The sequence below is a fragment of the Panthera uncia genome (genome assembly GCF_023721935.1).
Source record: "Panthera uncia isolate 11264 chromosome A3 unlocalized genomic scaffold, Puncia_PCG_1.0 HiC_scaffold_11, whole genome shotgun sequence".
In the NCBI taxonomy this organism is placed as follows: Eukaryota; Metazoa; Chordata; class Mammalia; order Carnivora; family Felidae; genus Panthera; species Panthera uncia.
The window spans coordinates 1669075-1689859 of NW_026057578.1; the positions used below are offsets into that span (position 1 = coordinate 1669075).

Below are 20785 nucleotides of genomic sequence, written 5' to 3' on the forward strand. Positions count from 1 at the left end.
CACCGTCCCCAGGTGCGCGCCGGGCTTCTTCGGGAACCCCATGGTGCTGGGCAGCTCATGCCAGCCGTGCGACTGCAGTGGCAACGGTGACCCCAACCTGCTCTTCAGCGACTGCGACCCCCTGACGGGCGCCTGCCGCGGCTGCCTGCGCCACACCGCCGGGCCCCGCTGCGAGAGCTGCGCCCCCGGCTTCTACGGCAACGCCCTGCTGCCCGGCAACTGCACCCGTAGGCGCGGGGGCCGCGGGGGAGGGCGGGGGGCGGCGAGCAGGCCGCCGCGGGGGCCGCCGCGGGATGGAGGAGGGGGGCAGCCGGGCGGAGCGAGGGGCTCAGGTCCGAGTGCGGCGGCGAGGAGGAGCCCGGTGAGGGAGGGGCTTCAGGGCTCTTGCCGCGTCACCCCTTCTGCAGGGTGTGACTGCTCCCCGTGCGGGACGGAGACCTGTGACCCCCACAGCGGGCACTGCGTGTGCAAGCCAGGCGTGACAGGCCCGCGCTGTGACCGCTGTCAGGTAGGGCTGCCCGGGGGGCGGAGCCTGCGGCTGGGGGCGGGGCCTGCGGCTGGGGGCGGGGCCTCCCAGCCGGGGGCACCCCGCCATCAAGGTGGCCTGTGCCGCAGGAAGGACACTTCGGCTTCCAGAGCTGTGGGGGCTGCCGCCCGTGTGCCTGCGGACCAGCCGCGGAGGGCTCTGAGTGCCACCCCCAGAGTGGCCAGTGCCACTGCCGGCCAGGGGCGGGAGGGCCCCAGTGCCGTGAGTGCGCCCCGGGCCACTGGGGGCGCCCCGAGCAGGGCTGCAGGCGTGAGTACCGGGGAGCCGTGGGGTGGCCGGCCCCCAACCCCCCCCCCCAACCTTCTGCCAGCGCTCACCCCGCCCCTCCGTACCTAGGCTGCCGGTGCCAGGGGGGCCACTGTGACCTGCACACCGGCCGCTGCACGTGCCCCCCCGGGCTCAGCGGGGAGCGCTGTGACACCTGCAGTCACCAGCACCAGGTGCCGGTGCCCGACGGGCCTGGGGACCGCGGCGTCCACTGCGAAGGTGTGCCCCGTGCTCTGGCCCTGCTCCGCCAGCCACGCCCGTCCCCGCCTCCTCCCAGGTCTGCCTGTGGGCGTGTGGGTCCCAGCCCCTCGTGACCTGGCAGTCCCTGTGCTAACTTCAACTTCCAGAGAAACGCTGTGACCCCAACTCCCTCTCAGTTTTCCAAGGGGTCCCTGAACTTCATGCTGACCCACTGCTTCCTTCTGGTCCCCAAGTCCTGGACTCCCCAACCGGTCCTTAGCACCCCTGGACCCACCCTGACCTTCTACCCGCTTCCTGGCACCTGCCCGGTTCCCTGCTGACTTTCTGAGTCCGTGCCGACCTTTCGGTTGATCCTGTGATCCCCGTGCTCGCCTCTGACCCTTACTAAGCGCGTCACTTTCAGCGTAGCTCAACATTCCTGCGTCAGTTCTGTGATCCTTGGCTGACCTGTCCCCACCACGCCATCCCCCCGATTCCTTCCCTGGCCCCACGCCAACCCCCGACCCCATACTGACTCCCCCTCCACCCCGCCCTCGCCCGTGCTGCCTGCAGTGTGTGACCACTGTGTGGTGCTGCTCCTGGACGACCTCGAGCAGGCCGGCGCCCTCCTCCCTGCCATCCGGGAGCAGTTGCACGGGATCAGCGCCAGCTCGGTGGCCTGGGCCCGGCTGCACAGGCTGAATGCCTCCATCACTGACCTGAAGGTACATGTCAGTCCGGCCCCCCAGCCTGTCTTCCCAGGGCGCAGGTTCTCACCTTCTCTCCTCCCCAGAGCCAGCTCCGGAGTCCGCCGGGCCCCCGCCATGAGACAGCACAGCAGCTGGAGGCCCTGGAACGACAGAGCTCAGGCCTCGGACGGGACACGCAGAGGCTGGACGGCCAGGCAGGACCCTGGGGAACGCCTGCGGGGAGGCCCCTCCCCCAACGCTCCCGGGGATGCTCCTCCCCTGGAACACCCCTTCCCGCAGCGGCCTGGACCTCCGGAGGTCCTCTCCCAGGGCCCCCGACTGTCTGCTCTCACCCCTGATGCTCCGTGCCGTGTTCTGACGGGACGCTGTGTCCACAGGCCACAAGAGCCCTAGCCCGGGCTAGCCGGCTGCTGGACGGCACTGAGGCCTCGCTGGGCCGGGCGCAGACACTGCTGGCATCCATCAGGGCTGTGGACCGCATCCTGAGTGGTAGGGGCGAACCCAGCTGGGCAGGGGATGGCGGGCAAGCAGAATGGTGCTCAGGGTCCGAGCCGGAAGTGCTGCCTCCAGGGGGCTTGGTGCCGAAGAGCCCCGCAGGGTTGGCTGTGTCGACGGGGAGATGGTGCCGTGCCTGAGTGGGCCGCAGGGCACAGCAGGGGGCAGGAGGGGATGCAGGTGTGGCCGGAGAGGAGCGGGCAGGCGGGTGCTGTGGGGCGTGCCCCCGCCCTCCCTGGGGATACCATGCCCCCTTCTGGTGGTGCCCCATTCCCTGGAAAAACTTACGAACAGATCAGTCACCGCAAGAAGAGACTGGGGGGCGCAGGCCTGGCCCAGGGGTCAGGGAGGAGGGGAGAGTTCAGCCCACTGCTGTCCCGGAGCAGGAGCTGGCCAGGCAAGGAAGCCGAGGGGACGGGCTGAGCAGATGGGCGGCAGGGTTTGGGGTGGGGGTGAGGAGGTCAGGCGGCCCAGCAGCCGAGCACAGCCGTGGCTTGGAGCCAGGGTCTTTCGACTCATCCAGGGCGTTTCCGGGTCATGTGCTGGTGCCCTGAGCGTGCTCAGGCGGGGTCTAGTGGGCAGAGGTCGGCCTGGGCCGCGGGCTGGCCTTGACAGCCCCCACCCCTGCCCCTGTAGAGCTTGAGTCCCAGACAGACCACCTGTTCCCGGCCAACGTCTCAGCCCCGTCGGGTGAGCTCGTGCGCCGGACGCTGGCCGAGGTGGAGCGACTGCTTGGGGAGATGCGGGCCCGAGACCTGGGCGCCCCGAGAGCAGCGGCTGAGGCTGAGCTGGACAAAGCCCGGAGACGTGAGTGGCGTGGGTCCCAGAGAAGGAGGGATGGGGAGGGACTGGTCCGGGAGCCCCAGGGGCGGATGGTCAGCCCAGAATGGCTGAGATGGGCTTGAGATGGGGTATCGGGGACCGGGCGGGACCAGGGCCTCGGGAGTTCCGCCTGCACCCCCATCCCTGTGTGGGGTCTTGGCCAGTGCTGGCCCGCGTACAGGAACAACTGACCAGCCGCTGGGAGGGGAACCGGGCACTGGCCGAGCGCACCCGAGACCAGCTGGCCCGGCACGAGGCCGGCCTCATGGACCTTCGAGGGGCCCTGAACCGGGCGGTGGGCACCATTCGGGAGGCGGAGGAACTCAACAGCCAAAACCAGGAGCGCTTGGAGGAGGTCCTGGTGAGGGGCCCTCCTCTCCTTCCCTCTCCCACTCACCTTCCTGCCCCGCAAGCTCCTTGTTACGTTGTCCCATCTTTTTGTCCCTGTTACCCTCTCCTTCCCTGTGGCCTCCAGCAACGGAAGCAGGAGCTGTCCAGGGACAATGCCACTCTGAGTGCCACCCTGCAGGCGGCCCGCAACATCCTGGCCCAGCTCTCGGAGCGCCTGCACGGCATGGACCAGGCCCGGGAGGTGAGTGCCACTCCTGGGGGCACCCAGGCAGGTCCGGGTGGGGCTTTGCGTGTAGGACGCGCCTCCGGGTCCCCACATCAGGTGAGAGCGAGTAGGGGGTCGGGTTGAAGGTCCCATTTGGCCCTCCCCACCCCCAGGAGTACGAGCACCTGGCCGCAAACCTGGACGGGGCCCGGACCCCGCTGCTGGAGAAGATGCGGGCCTTCTCCCCGGCGAGCAGCAGGGTGGAACTGGTGGAGGCCGCCGAGGCGCACGCGCGGCAGCTGGACCAGCTGGCCCTCAACCTGACCAGGTGCGAGGCCCGAGAAGTGCCAGGTCCTCTCTGGGACGCGGCGGGTCTGGGAGGGCTCTCGGAGAGGCTGCTGTTGCCCACAAGGTCTGGGCAGAAGCCCTGACCCCAACTGGCCATAAGCTTACAAGGAGGGCACACCTGGCAGGGAGCAGGGAAGGGATGAAGCGTGGGGGGCTGGAGGGGGCGGGCGGGCGGGCCTGGCAGCTGCGATGGCAGGAGGGAGGGCCCGAGGATGTCTGGGTCCCCCGGCCGCACAGCCAGCGTTCCTCTCCCGCCCCCCACAGCATCATCCGAGGAGTCAACCGGGACCGTTTCATCCAGCGGGCCATCGAGGCCGCTAACGCCTACGGCAGCATCCTCCAAGCTGTGCAGGCCGCGGAGGGCGCTGCTGGCCAGGCGCTGCAGGAGGCGAGCCGCACGTGGGCGGTGAGGCCCCGCCCCTCCCCACAGCCCCGCAGGAGCCCCTGCCCTCCCCCTGCCCCGGCTCCCGCCAGGCGGGTGTGACCCGGGTCCCATCCCCGTGTCTGCAGACGGTGGTGCGGCGGGGCCTGGAGCCCCGAGCCCGGCAGCTGTTGGCCAACAGCAGCGCCCTGGTGGAGGCCGTCCTCCGGGAGGAGCAGAGGTTGGGCCGTGGTGAGTGCTGGGGGGGGGGGGGGGGGGGGGGGGGGGGGGCAGGCCCTTTGTGCCCGCTCACGTTTGGGGAGGGGAGTCGTAGGTGACGGCGTGAGGGAGGGGGAGGGCTGCCTGTGGGGGAATCCCGGTCACCGTCCGCGTGCTGCCCTGGCAGCCATGCAGAGGGCCACCACTCCCCCGACCTTGTAACGGGCCCGGGAAGGGTCTTTGCTACTGTCCCGATTTGGGGGCCGTGTGCACAGCAGCCTGTGGCATGAAAAAAGGTGGCAGGAACGCTCCCTCTGCTGCCAGAACCTCGGGGTGTGCGCAGCCCACAGGCGGTGGCCCAGCTCTTCCGAGGTTCCGTTATCTTATGTACGAGATGGGGATAATTACGTCTGCGGAGGGACCGGGTGGCTGCCAGGAGCCCATCACTCCAGCACCTGCCCAAGCTGGGGGCCCTCGTGCCCAGATGTCCCCGTCTGTGTGCACGTCGGCCTGGGTCCATCCTCGCTGGTCGGGCCGGCAGAGAGGGCTGGGCCTGCCTGCCAGGAGTGGGGGAGGAGGGGCTCCCGGGGCTGAGACTGCCTTCCGCCACAGTGCGGGCTACCCTCCAGGGCACCGGGACCCCGCTCCGAGATGCCCAGGCCAAGAAGGAGCAGCTGGCAGCCCGAGTCCGGGAGGTACAGGCCATGTTGGCCATGGACACAGGTAGGTTGGTCTCCGTCTGGCCTCACCTTCCGCTTGTCCTGGGGCGAACAGACCCCTCCCCCACACGGGCGTCGTGCTGGTCCGTGCTCCCCAGTGGGCTCCGACGGGGGACGTGTTCACGCTCGGGTAGCCCCAGCCCTGGGACCCTGCCTCTGGGGCAGGGTGGCTGCACGGGGAGTGTGTAGTGGGGACATTTCACCCCCAGGGGTTTGGGGCATTGGGCAGGACCTGGCTCCCGGGAAGGATGTCCAAGGGAGGACAGGGGTGGCTGGAGGACATGAGGTGTAGGTGGGACCGAGGTGGCCGCTGTGGCCGGAGCCAAGGACGCAGGCAAGGCCTCTGGGCAAGGACCGGTGTGCCCCCCCCCAGGTCCGACCGTGTGGAGCCCGCTCGAGGGTAGAACGTACCAGCAAGCTTGCAAATGGGGCCCTGGAGACTTAGCAGGGCCCCGGGACAAAGGACGGTGGCCACGGGGAGGCAGGGCCCTGGGACGGAGGACGGTGGCCATGGGGAGTGGGCGTTAGGGTGACCGGGCTGTGGTCTGAGAAGCTGGCGTAAAAGGCACCATCTGGTAGAGGAGAGGACAGGACAGACAGCGGTGTTCCCAGTGCTTGTTCTCGTGAGCTCTGGGGGGAGCTGGCGGTCTCCCCGGATGGGAGGTGAAGCCGGGGTGGTCCTTGCCTGCGTCGCTCTGAACGTGCCTGTCCGCTGCCCACCACAGACGAGACGAGCAGGAAGATCGCTCATGCCAAAGCCGTGGCCGCTGGAGCCCAGGACACGGCCGCCCGTGTGCAGTCCCGGATTCAGGACATGCAGCAGAACTTGGAGCGGTGGCAGGGCCAGTACGGGGGCCTGCGGAGCCAGGACCTGGGCCAGGCGGTCCTGGACGCGGGCCGCTCAGGTGGGCGCCTGGGGTGCGGTGCCCCCGATGGGGGTGGCCCGGGAGCCTGTGAGACGGGGCCATCGGGGTCACCCCCTCTGCTCCCCGCAGTGTCCACCCTGGAGAAGACGCTGCCACGGCTGCTGGCCAAGCTGAGCCTCCTGGAAAACCGTGGGGCGCACAACGCCAGCCTGGCCTTGTCCACCAACATCGGCCGCGTGCGGGAGCTCATTGCCCAAGCCCGGGGGGCTGCCAGCAAGGTGGGTACGAGTGCCGGGGGAGAGCGGGCGTCCGGGGGGTGAGACGGTGGACGCTGATGAGCCACACACCCCCTGCATAGGTCAAGGTGCCCATGAAGTTCAATGGGCGCTCGGGGGTGCAGCTGCGTGCCCCTCGGGACCTCTCCGACCTCGCCGCCTACACCGCTCTCAAGTTCTACCTCCAGAGTCCAAAGCTGGCGTCTGGTCAGGTCACCGGGGACCGCTTCGTGCTGTACATGGGCAGCCGCCAGGTACTGGGTGGGCACAGTGGGCACGGCGGTCTGGGCGGAGCCAGGCACCAGGTTGGCGGAGGGGGGGGGGTGGGCGGGGTGTGTTGCTGTGCTGGGACCCCCTCCTGCTGAGTCTCCCGCCGCCTCCACAGGCTGTTGGCGACTACATGGGCGTGGCTCTGCGCGACCAGAAGGTGCACTGGGTGTACCGCCTGGGGGAGGCGGGCCCCGCCACCCTGAGCGTGGACGAGAACATAGGGGAGCAGTTCGCCACAGTCAGCATCGACAGGTGGGTGGCCGGGCCCCCCTCCCCCGTGCTTCCCCTGCCACCTGGCGGGGTCCACCCCTCACCACCCCCTCTGCCCTCAGGACCCTCCAGTTCGGCCACATGTCCATCACGGTAGAGAAGCAGACGGTCCATGAGATCAAGGCCGACACGGTGGCCCCTGGGGCCCAGGGGCTGCTCAGCCTGCATCCTGACGACTTCGTCTTCTACGTGGGGGGCTACCCCAGCGACTTCACGGTGAGCCTGGGCCCGCGCTCCGTCCCGCCAGGCCCCGCTCCGTGTGTGGCTGCGGTCCCGCATGCTACACCGTGGGCACCCCAACTGGGGTCTGCCCTGGGTGAGGGGCGCCCTGACGTGTGCCCTGTGCCCACAGCCCCCGGAGCCCCTCCGCTTTCCCGGCTACCTTGGCTGCGTCGAGATGGACACGCTCAACGAGGAGGTTTTCAGTCTCTATAACTTCGAGGAGACCTTCCAGCTGGACACGGCCGTGGACAAGCCCTGTGCCCGGTACGTGCAGCCGGGGCCCGGCCCTCACCTGCGCGCGGCCTGCTCTTGGCTGACCCTGTGACCTCTGACCGGTAGCTCCAAGGCGACCGGGGACCCGTGGCTCACCGATGGCTCCTACCTGGACGGCTCAGGCTTCGCTCGCATCAGCGTGGGCAGTCAGATAAGCCACACGAAGCGTTTCGAGCAGGAGCTCCGGCTCGTGTCCTCCAACGGGATCATCTTTTTCCTGCACCACCAGGCACGTCCGCGGCCCGGCCCCAGCCCGGCCCCAGCGCGCCCCCTCCCCCCACCACCCTGTACCGACCTTGTGCCCCCTCTCCAGCCTCCCCCCGGTACCAGCCCTGCTCCCCGCTCCCCAGTGCCCCACTGCGTTACCGACCTTGCTCTCTTCCTAGCTCCTCCCCTCCCCACCCTGCCGGCCTTGCTCGCCACTCCCCCGTCCCCCCTCCCCCGTACCAGCCCTGCTCCCCACTCCCTAGCCCCGCCCCGTACTGACCCTGCTCTCCCCTCCCTAGCACTCCCACCACCCACCCCATACTGACCCCGCTCCTCCTCCCCAGCACCCCCAGCCCATACGGACCCTGCCCCCACCACCCCGTACCGACCCTGCCCGTCCCCCCCACCCCCCAGGACCAGTTCCTGTGCCTGGCAGTGCGGAAGGGCAACCTCACCCTCCTCTATGACTTTGGCACCGGCCTGCAGGAGGCACAACCACCCCACAACCTGGCGCACAAACTGCAGGCCCTGACCTCCGCCAGCAAGGCGGTGAGGCTGCGGGGGCGGCCGGCGGGGCCCCGGGGTCACCCTCGGCGGTGAGGCTGGGGGGGGGGGGGGCCGGGGGGGCCCCGGGGGCCCCCCCGGGGGGGAGGGGGGGGGGGGGGGCCGGCGGGGCCCGGGGTCACCCTCGGCGGTGAGGCTGGGGGGGGTGGCCGGCGGGGCCCCGGGTCACCCTCGGCGGTGAGGCTGGGGGGGTGGGCCAGCGGGGCCCGGGGTCACCCTCGGCGGTGAGGCTGGGGGAGGGCCGGCGGGGCCCGGGGGTCGCCCTGAAGCCCCCCCACGCGGGCGCCTCGCAGATCCAGGTGTTCCTGCTGGCGGAAAACCGCAAGCGCGTGCTGGTGCGCGTGGAGAGGAGCTCCGTGTTCAGCGTGGACCAGGACAACTCGCTGGAGCTGGCGGACGCCTACTACCTGGGGGGCGCGCCGCCGGACCAGCTGCCCCCCAGGTGAGCCCGCGGTGCCGGGGCGGGCGGGGCCTCGGGCCGGGCGCTGGCCCTGACGCCCCTCCCCCGCAGCCTGCGGCAGCTCTTCCCCTCCGGAGGCTCCATCCGCGGCTGCATCAAGGGCATCAAGGCTCTGGGCAAGTACGTGGACCTCAAGAGGCTGAACACGACCGGCGTGAGCGCGGGCTGCACCGCCGACCTGCTGGTGAGCCCGCCCCCGCCCTGGCCGGCGGCACCCTCTCCGGGCCCGTGTCCGGGGCCCTCACCGTCACCGTCCTCCTCCCGTAGATGCAACGGGCCGTGACTTTCCACGGCGACGGCTTCCTGTCCCTGGAGCTCCCTCACGTCGCTCCCCTCACGGGCCGCGTCTACTCGGGATTCGGCTTCCGCAGCACGCGGGACAGCGGTCTGCTCTACCGCCGAGGATCCGAGGTGCGTCAGCGCCCGCTCCCGGCAGCGGCCGCCTGGGGCTCGGGCGGCTGGAGGGCAGGAGGCGTGCCCCGGCCTGGTCCACTGACCTGGCCGCTGTCCCCAGGATGAGCTATGCCAGGTGTCCCTGAAGCAGGGCCGCGTGACGCTCCGGCTGTTGAGGACGGAGGTGAAAACTCGCGACGGCTTTGCTGACGGTGCCCCCCATTACGTCGCTTTCTACAGCAACGACACAGGGTGAGCCCAGCCCGCGGGGCCTCTGGCTGCGGTGCTGGGGGACAGGGTGGCGGCAGGGCCACCGGCAGGGCAGGGTGCGGGAAACGCTGCTGTCCCCCGCAGGGTCTGGCTCTATGTGGATGACCAACTTCAGCAGATGAAGCCCCACCAGGGGCCGTCCCCCGGGCCCCAGCCCCAGCCTCCCCAAGCCGCTGAGCTGTCCTTGGGAGGCAGGCCGGAGCCTGGCGACTTCTTCAGTGGCTGCATCAGCAATGTCTTCGTGCTGCGGTGAGCCTCCGGCGGGGGTGTGGGGGCCGCCACCCATCCCCCCACCCCCCACCCCCCCGACGCTGACCATACTGCGCCCCCCCCCCGCCCCCCAGGCTCCTGGGGCCGCAGCGTGTGTTCGACCTGCAGCAGTACTCCGAAAGCGTCAACGTGACCGCAGACTGCGCTCCTGCGCCACGTGCCCAGACCCCTGGGCGGGCACCTCAAGGACCGCGGGCTGCAGCGCTGCGGAAGGTAGGGCGCTGGGAGGGCAGCGTGAGCGAGGCGGAGCTGGGGACTGCCAGAAGGCGGCCCCCATGCATTCCTGCGTCCCATCTGACCACCCCGCCACCCCCCCCCCCCAGGCTTCCCGACGCAGCCGCCAGCCCCCCCGGGACCCCGCCTGCACACCACCCCGGCCCCTCAGGACCCCCAGAGATGCCTACCAGTTTGGGGGGCCCTTGCCCAGTCACCTAGAGTTTGCCCACGTCCCGGCCCCCCCAGGGAACTGGTAAGTCTGGGCCAGGTGGGGTGGGTGTGGGGGGGCCGCCCAGGCTGATGGCGCCGCTTGGCTTCCAGGTCCCAGGTCTCGATGCTGGTCCGCCCTCGCGCCCCCCGAGGACTCCTGCTCCTCGCCGCCCCTCTCATGGCCGGCGGCCCCTCCCTGCTTCTCCTCCTGAGCCACGGACGCTTCGTCGCTCAGACAGAAGGTCCCGGGCCCCGGCTCCGTGTCCAGAGCCGCCGGCGTTCACGGGCTGGCCGGTGGCACGTGGTGAGGCACTGAGGACAGGGGACACGGGCAGGGCCCTGGGAACTCCCGCTCTGACACGCCCCCTCCCGCCCCCAGGTGTCTGTGCGGTGGGAAAAGACTCGGATCCAGCTGGTGACAGACGGGGTCCGGGCCCAGGACCGGGAGCGGCCTGGCCAGCGGCGCCGGGAGCCAGGGAGCCCCCGGCCCCGAACTCTCTTCGTGGGGGGCCTTCCTGCCAGTGGCTTCAGCCCTAGGCCCCCAGTGAGAAGCACCTCAGCGCCCCCCCACTCCCCCGAGAACCACCTTGCTCCCCACCCCACCCCCCAGCTGAACTCCCCTCCCGGGGCTCCGGGGCCCTCCCCACACCAGCCCGTCTGTGCCCCACAGGTGGCCGTCAGCGGCTTCAGCGGCTGTGTGAGGAGACTGAGGCTGGATGGGCGGCCTCTGGGGCCCCCCACACGGGTGGTGGGGGTCACACCATGCTTCTCAGGCCCCCTGGAGAAGGGCCTATTCTTCGCAGAGAGCGGGGGAGTCGTCACCGCAGGTCCGTAGGGCATCAGTGCGCCCCCAGCCCTCTGCGGAGGGAGTGGGGCTCGGGGGGGGGGGGGGGGGCGGGCAGCCCCGCCTCCCTGCCTCACAGCGCCTCCCCACAGACACCCTGGGGGTCACCCTTCTTGACGCGAGCCTGGAGCTGGAGGTACGGCCCCAGACCGCTTCCGGCCTCCTCTTCCACCTGGGCCGGGGCCGGGCGCCCCCCTACCTGCAGCTGCAGCTGCGAGAGAAGAAGGTAGGCCAGGCGGGGGGCGGCGGGGGGGGCGCTGCTCCCACACCACAGTGTGGACCTGGGTTAGGGACGCTCTCCTGACTCACCCGCCCCGCCCCAGGTCCTGCTGCGGGCGGACGACGGTGGCGGGGAGTTCTCCACGTGGGTGACGTGCCCCGCAGCCCTGTGTGACGGGCAGTGGCACCGACTGGCAGGTGAGCCGGGCCCCCCCCTCCCATGGCCGAGCTCCCACCCCGCGCCTTTGTGCTTGGGGGAGTGCCCAGGAGGGGCAGCGGCGGACCGCCCAGCGGGACCCCCTGGGCAAGCAGCCCAGGCCCCTCCCAGCCCAGTCACAAGGACCCTGTGCCCGCAGTGACCAAAGGCGGGAATACCCTCCAGCTGACGGTGGACGCACAGACCAACGGCACCCGAGGCCCCACGGTGGCAGTGGCCTCAGGGGACGCCCTGGCCCCTCTGCACCTTGGGGGCCTGCCCGGTGAGTGTGGCCTCTGCCTGGGGGTGGGCGTGGCCCCTGAAGGATCAGGTGCTGGGATCCCTCTGCTTCCACCCCACCTTCTGGGATGGGGCAGCCGGGGAGACAGGTTTTGGGGGAGGGGGCGCTGCTGGTGGGACACTGGCCTCTGTTCCAACCTGTCCCCCATCTTCCTTTGTGCCCCCAGGGCCCACGAACGCGCAGGCTGGGCCTCTGGCCTACCATGGCTGCATGAGGAACCTGGTGGTGAACCGGTCCCCCGTCACCTGGCCTCGCTCTGTGGGTGTTCAGGGGGCAGTGGGGGCCAGCGGCTGCCCCGCCACCTAGCGCGGCTGCCCCTCCAGTGGCCGTGCAGGACGAGTCTTCGGGGGCCCCGGGCCTGGAGTCCACGGGAGGGCCGCCCCAGGCAGGCGGGCTCCCACCTCGGAGCCCGCAGGCCCTGCCCTCTGCTGTTTCAAAGTCTATGTCTGTCTGGATTCTAGGTTCTAGGGGTGATGAATCTTCTTTCTGGAAATGGCTTTAAGTTATATCTCTTTAAACAAAAGGATAAATTCTATAAACTGGGGTTTTTAATACGTTTTATCTTTCAGTTTCGTTGAGATTTTCCTCCACCAATTTTTAGGAACGTGAGAAATCTGCCCTGCTTCTGAAATTAAAAAGTTACTACTTCTGTTTAACGGAGCGTTGACTTTGATTGTGAGAGGAGAAAAGCAGTCAGAGGTGATCTAGCCTCCGGACGTGCTCACGGGGGCAGCGCCGGCCCGGGGGCTCCCCTCGCCTGGAGTGGCTGTCCCCCCACCCCCGAGTCAGAACTGCCAGGGCTGGAGGGGCAGCGCTCGGCCCGGCTCCCTCCTGGGCACACAGGAAGACCAGAGGTGGCAGGTAAAAGACAAGACCTTTATTTCTCAGCAAGCGGAACGGAGGTGAGGGCGCGCTCCGCGCCACAGGTGCCATCGCAGAGGCCGCCGGCCGCGAATCCCGACCCCTTGGGGACAGCGGATGATTAATCTAAGCTCATGTCCTCCTCTTCGTCCTTCTTGTCCTTCCCGTCGCCCTCCTGCTCGGATCTGGCACTGTTCTGCATGGCTTTGGCAAATGCTTCCACATCTAAAATACATTTAAAAACGTGAGGCGCCCTTCCTAGACCCCGGCCTGAGACTGCCAGCTGGAGGGCACAGGAGATGAAAACGTCAACACCAAGGCCCAGGGCCACAGAACCTCCAGGGCCCAGCCGGCCAGCCCTGTGCCATGCAAACTACGAGGAAAAAAACAAACCCTGCCCTGGGCGCAGGGTGGGGGCGCGGGCACTTACCGCCTTTGTTGGCCGCCTCCACGGCCTCTGCAGGCAGGCCAAACTGGCACATGAGGGGGCCCAGCTGCCCAGAGGCCAGGGCTGCACTGAACATGCCCAGGGCCTGCGAAAGAAAGCCAGACGCCCCCTGAGCCCACGCTATTGGTGAAAGCCCGGGAGGGGGGCGGGGACGCTCCACGACCGGGAGCCATGCTGAAGCTCGGTGAGCTGTGCCCCCTTCCACCGAGCACGTGGCAGGGGCACCCAGGCCACAGCGTCTACCTGCTGGAACTGGGGCGAGGTCAGCGTGTTCTGGATCTCCTCTGCCGTCTGTGGCAGCGACTCCCCAGAGGGCAGGTAGGGTAAGAGGCGCTCCTGGACGTCCGCGTTGGCGAGGATAGGTGCCATGATCTCGGGCGTCAGGACACTGGCCAGGTCAACTAAGACGTAAGCGCAGGGCCGTCAGCGGCTCGAGGCCGACACAGACACCCACGTAGGAAGCCAGCCGCGGACGCCCGAGCCATGAAATTGGCGGGTGTGGCAAGGCGAGGGGGGCAGCGGCTCAGCCCGGGGACATGCTCGGCCCCACGCCTCGGAAAGCCAGCAAGCGAGCAGGCGGGGGGCGGCAGGCACCTTCACCCCCCAGCCCGGACCCGAGGAGCACATGTTACCTTGCTGGCCGCCTCCTGGCCCTGCCGGCACGTTCATAGTAGCTAGAATGCTCTGAAGGTCGCTCAGCTGGATGGGCTGGGTTGGGCTGGCTGCCGTGCTGGTTCCGTTACCTGAACTGGGTGCGGGGCTGGGGCTGGTCACCGAGGCGGCTGCTGGAGCGGAAGGGGCGGGGGTGGCTCGGGTAGAAGAGGTGGTGGAGGACGGGGTGACTGCTGCCGACTGGCTCCGCGAGCTGGGGAGAGCGAGGGCAGCGATGGGACGGCCTCACACCCTGAGGGTGCCCGCATCGGTCCTGCCCCCAACGTCCCGGAACTGCTGAGACTCCGGAAGAGTCCAGGCCCCAAAGGACCCTCCCCGGGGGGGGGGGCATGGGGGGGGGGGGGGGGGGGTTCTCTGTCCTTCGCCATCTCCTATGTCCGGGCTCCTTCGAACGAGGGGACGCCTGGGGGCACACAGGCATGGTGGGGCGGAGCACAGGGCTCACCTGGACGAAGAGCTGCTCGCCGGAGGCCCTCCACTCCCCAGTAAGCTGGCCAGGCCTGGCCCGGTCAGGGCCCCCAGTCCCCCTGCGAGCAAAGAGACGTGAGCTCAGATGCCACACCCTCCCGAAGAGCCCACCTCTCCCGGCCAAGCATCCTGCACGAAACCCAAGGGATGAGGGGAAAGCAGAGGCCACGGCGGGCTGAGGTGCCGGACTAGCGACTGCCTCGCTCCATCAGGTCCGGGCACCTCTGTCCCGGTCTGCAGACGACACACTTAGCGCGCACTAACACGCGCTGCAAACCCAGCAGAGCAGCGAGCGCTTCCCAGGCGTGCGCGACACACACCCGCCCCGGCACAACAGCGGGGGCGGCAGGGAACGGGGGGGCCCTTCCCGGGGAAGCCGGCATGAGGGACACGTGTTCACAGAGACCACTCGGAGCCAACGAGGAACTAAAGGAAGAACTCGAATGGCAAAGCGACCCTAACTACGGCTGTCCGCCCCTAGCGCAGGCCGCGGGGCCGTGGGGTTACCCAGTCCTCCAAGGCCGGCGGGTCCAATGAGCTGCATGAGCTGGCTGTGGCTCATGTTCCCCAGCAGACTCTGCAAGCCGCCCTCGCCTGTAAGACAGGAGGTGCTCAGACTCGGGCCTGTCGCCGGGTCAACACCCACGGGGCCCCGGGGAGGCTGGGGGACTCGGGCTGACGCTGAGACGGAGCGCGCGCTGGGACCGCTCCCTCGGCTCTCCCCCAAACCACAAGTGCAACGAGCCGACGGGGTGGAGCTCAGACGTTTCACCCCTGGAAGGTGGGGCTGGGGACCGATGGGAGCTGGGACGCCTCCGCGTCCCTTTAAAACAACCAGCCTGCACCATCAGGGATCCAAGACCTCGCCACGTGCTCGGACACCCCAGCGTGTTCTGGGAGGTGACCGTTACCGCCCAGTGCAGAGAGCTCGTGGCCTCCACTCCCACTCGCCCCCAGCGCTCCAGGCATCGGGGGGTTGTTCAGATACTCGTTGACCTTGCGGCAGTGCTCCTCGTCCTGGTCCGTCTTGGGCTCCTGTGGGGGGAGGGGGTACAACCGGAGCTGCCACAGGGCAGCCCGCCTGCCACCGAAGGAGCTCGCACACGAGGGTGAGGGGCTCAGACGGGTGACGTTACCTGTCCACAGTCACACAGCACTGAGGACAGGGCCCAGCAGGGCGGACAGGGACGGCAGTCCCACAAGACCGCCGGTGCCGTAGCAACGCTGGTTCTCAGGGTAGGGAACACTGCAGCACTAAAACCGCCCTACGTGCACCCGCAAGGCCTTGTGACCCTCCGGGACCGGACCCTTTACACAACAGTCTAAGAGCCACGAAACCTTCCGGTGACTCGCGTGAAGCCACGAAACCACCGGTTGTGACCCCACGGCACACAGAGCAGCCCCAGCCGTGGCCCCTCGGGTCCGCTGGGAGCTCCATAAAGAGGCTCGCAGGCGCTTGCCAGCCACAACCTCCCGAAGTGCCCCCAGGCCCACGAGCCAGAGTGCCCACGACCCATTCCTCTGTCCCTGAGTGTGCACCGTGGGCCTGCAGGGTGCTAGGGACACAGAAGGGACAGAACAGAGCTCCTCCCCTCCAGGGCAGAAGAAAGTGGGGAGAAGGGCAAAATCGGGAGAAACAAAGACAGTAGAGCTGGTGAAACGATTTTTGTATTACTGTTACAAGTTTCTATTTTTGAGCGAGCACGCGTGTGGTGGAGCAGTGGGGGGGGTGGGGACAGGATCCCAAGCAGGCTCCCAGCTGTCAGCACAGAGCCAGACATGGGACTCGAACTCACGGACCCTGAGTTCATGACCTGAGCCAAAGTCGGACGCTTAACCGACTGAGCCCCCCAGGCACCCTCTGGGGAAACATTTCTTGGCAAAACTGGGGAAACAAGCTCATGGCCCCATCTCTGTCTGCAGATGAAGTCTTAACGGAACAGGGCTGCACCCATTCGTTCACTTCTCGTCCACAGTGGCTTTCACGCTCCTTCGGCAGAAGCACAGCCTGTCCAGCCCACAGAGAGGAAAACCTTTTCTGCCTTGTTCCAGAAAGTGCTGGGGGGAGGGCAACAGGTTCACCTCTGGGGAAGGAAAGTGGCAACATCTGTCAAAACTGCAAAACCGGGGACACCTGGGCGGCTCAGTCGACAAAGCGTGGGGCTCTCGATGTCAGCTCAGGCCACGATCTCATGATCTCATGGTCCCCCACTAAGTGTGGAGCCCGCTTGGGATTCTCTCCCTTTCTCTCTGCTCCTCCCCTGCTCAGGCACACACCTGCGAGCTCTCTCAAGACGTTAAAAAACCCAAAAAACAAAAAAACCCTGCAAATGCACTCGTTTACCCACTTCTACCAAGTCCGCTTCTGGATTTTAACACGGCGATCACCACCACCCCCTGTACGGGAAACAAACCTGGTATAAAATCACTCTTTAACACGCCGCCTGCAACAAATCGGAGGTGCAAACGGGCCCAACGGCCAACAGGTGGGAGAAGGCTGGGCGGCTGTTACGCCCAGTGGGATGCTGCCTGCCGCCGTGGGCACCAGGACGCCCTGCCGCGCTGACCCGAACACCCCAAAGCACACAACGGGGGGAGGGGGAGGCAGGGCTCAGAAAAGCCTGGAAAAGAACACTCCGTTTCTGTACAAATACACAGCAAGGAGAAAGCGTGTGGTCAACCTTGCTTCCGCCGTGCGTGCTCACAGCCCAGGGGGGCGGGGGGAAGAGTGTGTGACAAGCACATCATGGGCCGTGTGCCCGTCGACGCATCAAGACCAGGGCCCAGTCCAGAAACCGCTCTGTGTGCCAGGGAGTTCCGGGTCGTGAAAGGGCACCGGGAGCCCAGCCACAAGTGTGTACCCTCTGCAAAGGTCCCCTGCTCTGCTGCCTTCGGCGCTAGGAGCCCCACGGAAATTCTCAGGTTCCGCGGCAGTCACCTTCGGCCAGCACCAGCCCTACCGCCCGGTGAGCCACGAGGAAAGACAACAGGCCAGCAAAACCTACCCACCTGCATCCAGAAGAAGAGCCGTTTGGACCCTGCCTTAAACTTGAGCACGTAGACCCTCCCGCTGGGGCACTGCGGCACGCGCTTGAACTCACAGTCGTCAGGAAAGATGATCAAATCCTTCAGAGAGCCACAGGGGAGGAGTTAGCGTCACACAAATACTGCCTCCGCGGGAAACACGCTGGGTCCCGTGTCGGGGGAGGGGGCGGGGTACACGATGCACCACCGGGTGGAGAGGCCAGGGTCACAGGCACCCCACCAAGGGCATGAGGGCCAGGAGAGGGGTTCGATGCTCAACAGGGAAGGGGGCCTTTCGGCTTTTCAAGGATTTTGAACAGAGACGTCTTGGGAACGACGTTCCCAGGTGGGTTCAAAGTGGGTCTGCACTGCTCTCAACAAGGAACACACGAGCCTGGAGAACAGACAGCGCTAAAAAGGAGGAGAGCTGGTGGAGCGCAGCGTTTACACGGCACCCGAATCCCAGGCACAATGACGGGAGCAGTCTACAGATCCGGGGCGGGAGACCCGAATGCCCGTGAGCAAAGCGGAACAGCTGGTGTGGGCCCCGGAGCAGCGGCGCCCACATGTCCCAGCAGCACACGCCCACCGTAACAGGGCAGCTGCGTGTCCAGAGCCAAGTGTGAGCAGCTACGCGTGCTTCTGGAAAACCGGACCGTCCCGACGACCAGGCGGGCTTCCTAAGACCAGACACTTACGTCCTCCACGTTCCCAGATGTCCTGTCCTTCCAGCAGAAGTGAATGAGGGAGTCATCCGTCTGCTGAATGTACACGAGCCCTTTCCGTTTATCTGGGGTGACAGTAGTTCCTTTTAGCGACATCTTTCCTGCACGAAACTCCACCAGATACTTGTTGGAGGAGCCTCGGGAGCCTGGCACCAGGCTTGGAAACAGAGCGCCTGAAGTCGTCATCCTGGAAGAGCGACCAGCAAGCAAACCCGGTCAGGATCGTGAAAGTCCCAGCTTCCTCGTCCAATGTGACACTGGCGGGACAGAGCGAAAGGCCGCCACCAGGCCGGGAGAGAGGGGGCCCCCCGCGGCGGCGCAGTCTCCCTGGAGCACGCAGCCAGCAGGTGCCCGGGCGCGGCCGCAGCTGCTTCTCAGGTTTCTCCACGATCGGAATTAACCTGTGCACCCCAACCGCGCCCCGCTTCCCGCCGAGAACCCCGCTCAGCGCCACTTCTGCGGCCCGGGCCCCGAACAAGCTCAGCAACGTGAGCTAGGCGGAGACGGCGCCGACACCTCGGACAGGGCCGAGACTCCGGCCGGGCTCCGTCGGGGCACGCCCGTTAAGCTGCGACTCGGCAGACCGGCGCCCTTGCACAAACGAGCGCGGTGGGAGGGTGGGGGAGGAGACGGGACAAGCCCCAGGACCGGGGTCGCGCCGCGCCGACCAGGCTCCTCCGCGCGGGGCCCACGGGCCCACCCCGACCTCGCGGCCCCCGCGGCCCCCGCGTCGCGCGGGGCGGTCGGGCCGGCACGGCCGCCGCCGGCCCGAGAGCCCGAGGCCCCCACGGCCGTCGCCCCGCGCACGGCCCCTGGCCTCCGCCGACCCGACCCCGGCTCGGGGACCCCAACGGCGCAGGCTCCGCCCCCGCAGCCGTCCCCGCCCCCCGGCGACCCCCGCACCTGGCCCGTGCCGCGACTCGGCCGAGAGGCGCCGTCCGGGCTCGCTCTTCCTCCTCAGCGCCTGCCGGGCCCCGCCGGAAGTTCTTTCTCGTTCCGCCCCTCCCGCCGCTCTCGCCGCCGATTGGGCCGTGCCAGGGGCGGGGCCGACGCTGAACCGCCAGCGATTGGAAAGGGCAGCCGTCCGTCGACCCGCCCCGCCCCGCCCCGCGCCCCCTTCCGGCGGAAGCGCGGGCGGGCGGCGCGCGGGCCAGAGCGGCCCCTATTGTTGCTGTGTCATAGGGGTGCGGCGGCGGCCCCTGGCGGCGGCGACCGGAGTGGCGTGGCAGGCGCCGACCCAGCGGTGGGCGTTGGAGCCCACATCCCCACCGTCGCGGGAGAGCGGCGGCACCTGCGAGGCGCGAGGGGGCGTCTCAGGTTCACGGCCAGCGCTGCAAGCCAGGTCCCAGGACGTGGAGGAAACAGTCCCCGAGTCAGGGGAAGGGCGTCTTAGGACCCGGGGGTTGGGGAGGGCCGGCTTCACGACCGCAGGGGTATGTGACTGAACCAAAGCCCAGGGCTCCGGGGCCTGGGACGCAGAGCCCACGACATCAACGATGGTCCTCGGGGGCGACAGAAGTCCCGTGCGGTACCCCCGGCCCCGTTTCCCCCGTAATGGTGCTAAGATGGGTACCCCCTGTTCTCCCCCAGGGGCCCCCCATTCCAGTGAGGACAGTGCTGGCATGGCTGCCTCCCTTCTCCCGGGGGGGGGGGGGGCGGGGTGCCCCTACTGACCCCATTCTTGTCCAGCCCCCCCCCCCCCCATACCAGCGAAGACAGTGCTGGCACGGCTGTTCCCCACACTCCTTCTGTGCCTGGAGTCCCCAGAGGCTGATGTGTGTGCTCAGAGTGGAGGGCAAGAAGCCCGTCCTCCATACTCACAATGAGTGACGGGTGGCCCTCCTGCTGGTCTTTGAGCCGCGTTTCCATCCTGCACTTTGCTTCGAGGCTCCAAGCAGTTAGCAAGGGGGCGCACACGGAGCCCTGCACCCTCCCTGCCCCATGCTAGACCCCCGTCTGCCACCAAAGCAAGGCCACTGTGCGAGCTGCCTGACGATTTACCAACTAGATGTATACACGGGCTTTGTTTGAAAGCTTTTTGTAAAAAGTGTAAAAGTGGAAAGTAGTTTTGTTTTGAAGATTTATTCACGCTGGTACGTGTGGGTCTGGTGCATTATTTTAATTCCTGTATAACCTGTGTAATAATAGTCTGAAGGACAACCGCTTCTGTGTCCATTGTCTTGAGATCTAAAGACTCACCAGTTTTGTTTTGGAAAATATAGCTGCTTTTCATTAAAAATTGTTATTTATGTTAATAATGAGTTCGTTGTCTTTTTATTAAATACCTTTACTTTTCTTCATTTCGTTTCTAGTAGGGTGAATCCCAACAGATAAGAGCCCCCACACAAACTCCACCGCCCTTGATAATTCCTGAGACCACAGGGGAGAGGGGCGCAGCTGTAAGCCTGTGACCGTGACCGCCCTCTCGGAGCTCAGGGGAAGCCAGAAAAGACAACGACGGGAAGATCCGCTCCGGGTGCCCCCAAGATGGGCCAGCGGGCAGGCGGCACTTGTTCAAAGTCAGGAAAAGTTAAAAAGCTGCCACAGGAAGCCGCAGGGAGACCAGCGAACTTTCCAGACCCTGCAGAGCATGGGGCCTCGAAAGGCACTAACCAGAGCGTCTCCTCAAGCAGGGGGTCGAGCCTGGGGCCGGCCCGGTGACGACATGTGAATGAGAAACAGGCATGGCCCAGGCCCCCGCCGCGGGGCGCCGTGGGGAACACGGCATTGGGGTGCGCCCTGGCAGCCCCAGCAGAGCCGGAAGCCCCCGCGGCTCCTCCTGCGCCAGGCGGCAGGGCCTGGGCGCAGCAGCTAGAGAGGGGGCAGGACGTGCCCAGATGCGTCACCAGAGAGGGCACGGCCGGCAAGACACACAGGAAGAGAGCCACACGGTTGTTCCCGCGAGTGCAGTTCAAACACGCGGAGTAGAACCGTCAGAGCAGAGGACAGACGGTGCGGCGATTAGCAGGCGCCACTGGAGAACACGGTTTGGCGAGTGGGTTTTTGTTTTTCTTTCTTTCCTTTGAGTGACATGTGC

The 20785-nt window shown here is 67.5% G+C and overlaps 2 protein-coding genes across 2 annotated transcripts in view; one reads left to right on the forward strand and one right to left on the reverse strand.

Annotated features, from left to right (window-relative positions):
* Window positions 1–12206, forward strand: part of LAMA5 (laminin subunit alpha 5) — a 49988-nt gene extending 37782 nt beyond the window's left edge. Inside the window, exons 45-80 of the mRNA XM_049650499.1 lie at window positions 13–227; window positions 408–508; window positions 616–796; window positions 884–1033; window positions 1568–1719; window positions 1788–1898; window positions 2082–2193; window positions 2836–3006; window positions 3186–3382; window positions 3497–3613; window positions 3751–3905; window positions 4190–4331; window positions 4436–4538; window positions 5118–5228; window positions 5950–6129; window positions 6220–6368; window positions 6449–6619; window positions 6751–6887; window positions 6968–7121; window positions 7258–7391; window positions 7467–7629; window positions 8022–8156; window positions 8465–8613; window positions 8683–8815; window positions 8899–9042; window positions 9146–9276; window positions 9379–9543; window positions 9639–9777; window positions 9888–10033; window positions 10102–10294; window positions 10370–10534; window positions 10661–10817; window positions 10927–11060; window positions 11158–11251; window positions 11410–11532; window positions 11717–12206. Coding sequence (XP_049506456.1) covers window positions 13–227; window positions 408–508; window positions 616–796; window positions 884–1033; window positions 1568–1719; window positions 1788–1898; window positions 2082–2193; window positions 2836–3006; window positions 3186–3382; window positions 3497–3613; window positions 3751–3905; window positions 4190–4331; window positions 4436–4538; window positions 5118–5228; window positions 5950–6129; window positions 6220–6368; window positions 6449–6619; window positions 6751–6887; window positions 6968–7121; window positions 7258–7391; window positions 7467–7629; window positions 8022–8156; window positions 8465–8613; window positions 8683–8815; window positions 8899–9042; window positions 9146–9276; window positions 9379–9543; window positions 9639–9777; window positions 9888–10033; window positions 10102–10294; window positions 10370–10534; window positions 10661–10817; window positions 10927–11060; window positions 11158–11251; window positions 11410–11532; window positions 11717–11856 — 5254 coding nt within the window. The 3' untranslated portion in view covers window positions 11857–12206. The remainder of the gene's footprint in view (window positions 1–12; window positions 228–407; window positions 509–615; window positions 797–883; window positions 1034–1567; window positions 1720–1787; window positions 1899–2081; window positions 2194–2835; window positions 3007–3185; window positions 3383–3496; window positions 3614–3750; window positions 3906–4189; window positions 4332–4435; window positions 4539–5117; window positions 5229–5949; window positions 6130–6219; window positions 6369–6448; window positions 6620–6750; window positions 6888–6967; window positions 7122–7257; window positions 7392–7466; window positions 7630–8021; window positions 8157–8464; window positions 8614–8682; window positions 8816–8898; window positions 9043–9145; window positions 9277–9378; window positions 9544–9638; window positions 9778–9887; window positions 10034–10101; window positions 10295–10369; window positions 10535–10660; window positions 10818–10926; window positions 11061–11157; window positions 11252–11409; window positions 11533–11716) is intronic.
* Window positions 12207–12412: 206 nt separating this feature from the next.
* ADRM1 (ADRM1 26S proteasome ubiquitin receptor) lies at window positions 12413–18832 on the reverse strand. The gene is made up of 10 exons (XM_049650511.1): window positions 18652–18832; window positions 17722–17935; window positions 17009–17125; window positions 14911–15034; window positions 14507–14593; window positions 13977–14058; window positions 13492–13724; window positions 13103–13260; window positions 12842–12944; window positions 12413–12636 (listed from the first exon to the last, which is right to left on the reverse strand). The coding sequence occupies exons 2-10, from the start codon at window positions 17932–17934 to the stop codon at window positions 12533–12535; spliced, it is 1221 nt and encodes a 406-aa protein (XP_049506468.1). The 5' UTR covers window position 17935; window positions 18652–18832; the 3' UTR covers window positions 12413–12532.
* Between the last annotated feature and the right edge of the window lie 1953 nt (window positions 18833–20785).

Bases quoted from the DNA above. Each gene is read 5' to 3' on its own strand.
- ADRM1 (XM_049650511.1), bottom strand. From the start codon at position 17,934: ATGACGACTTCAGGCGCTCTGTTTCCAAGCCTGGTGCCAGGCTCCCGA. The intron at 14,594-14,910 runs GTAACGGTCACC...CCTGTCTTACAG, and splicing joins CGAGCTCTCTGCACTGGGCG to GCGAGGGCGGCTTGCAGAGT. The intron at 13,725-13,976 runs GTGAGCCCTGTG...CGCTCTCCCCAG, and splicing joins GCGAGCAGCTCTTCGTCCAG to CTCGCGGAGCCAGTCGGCAG.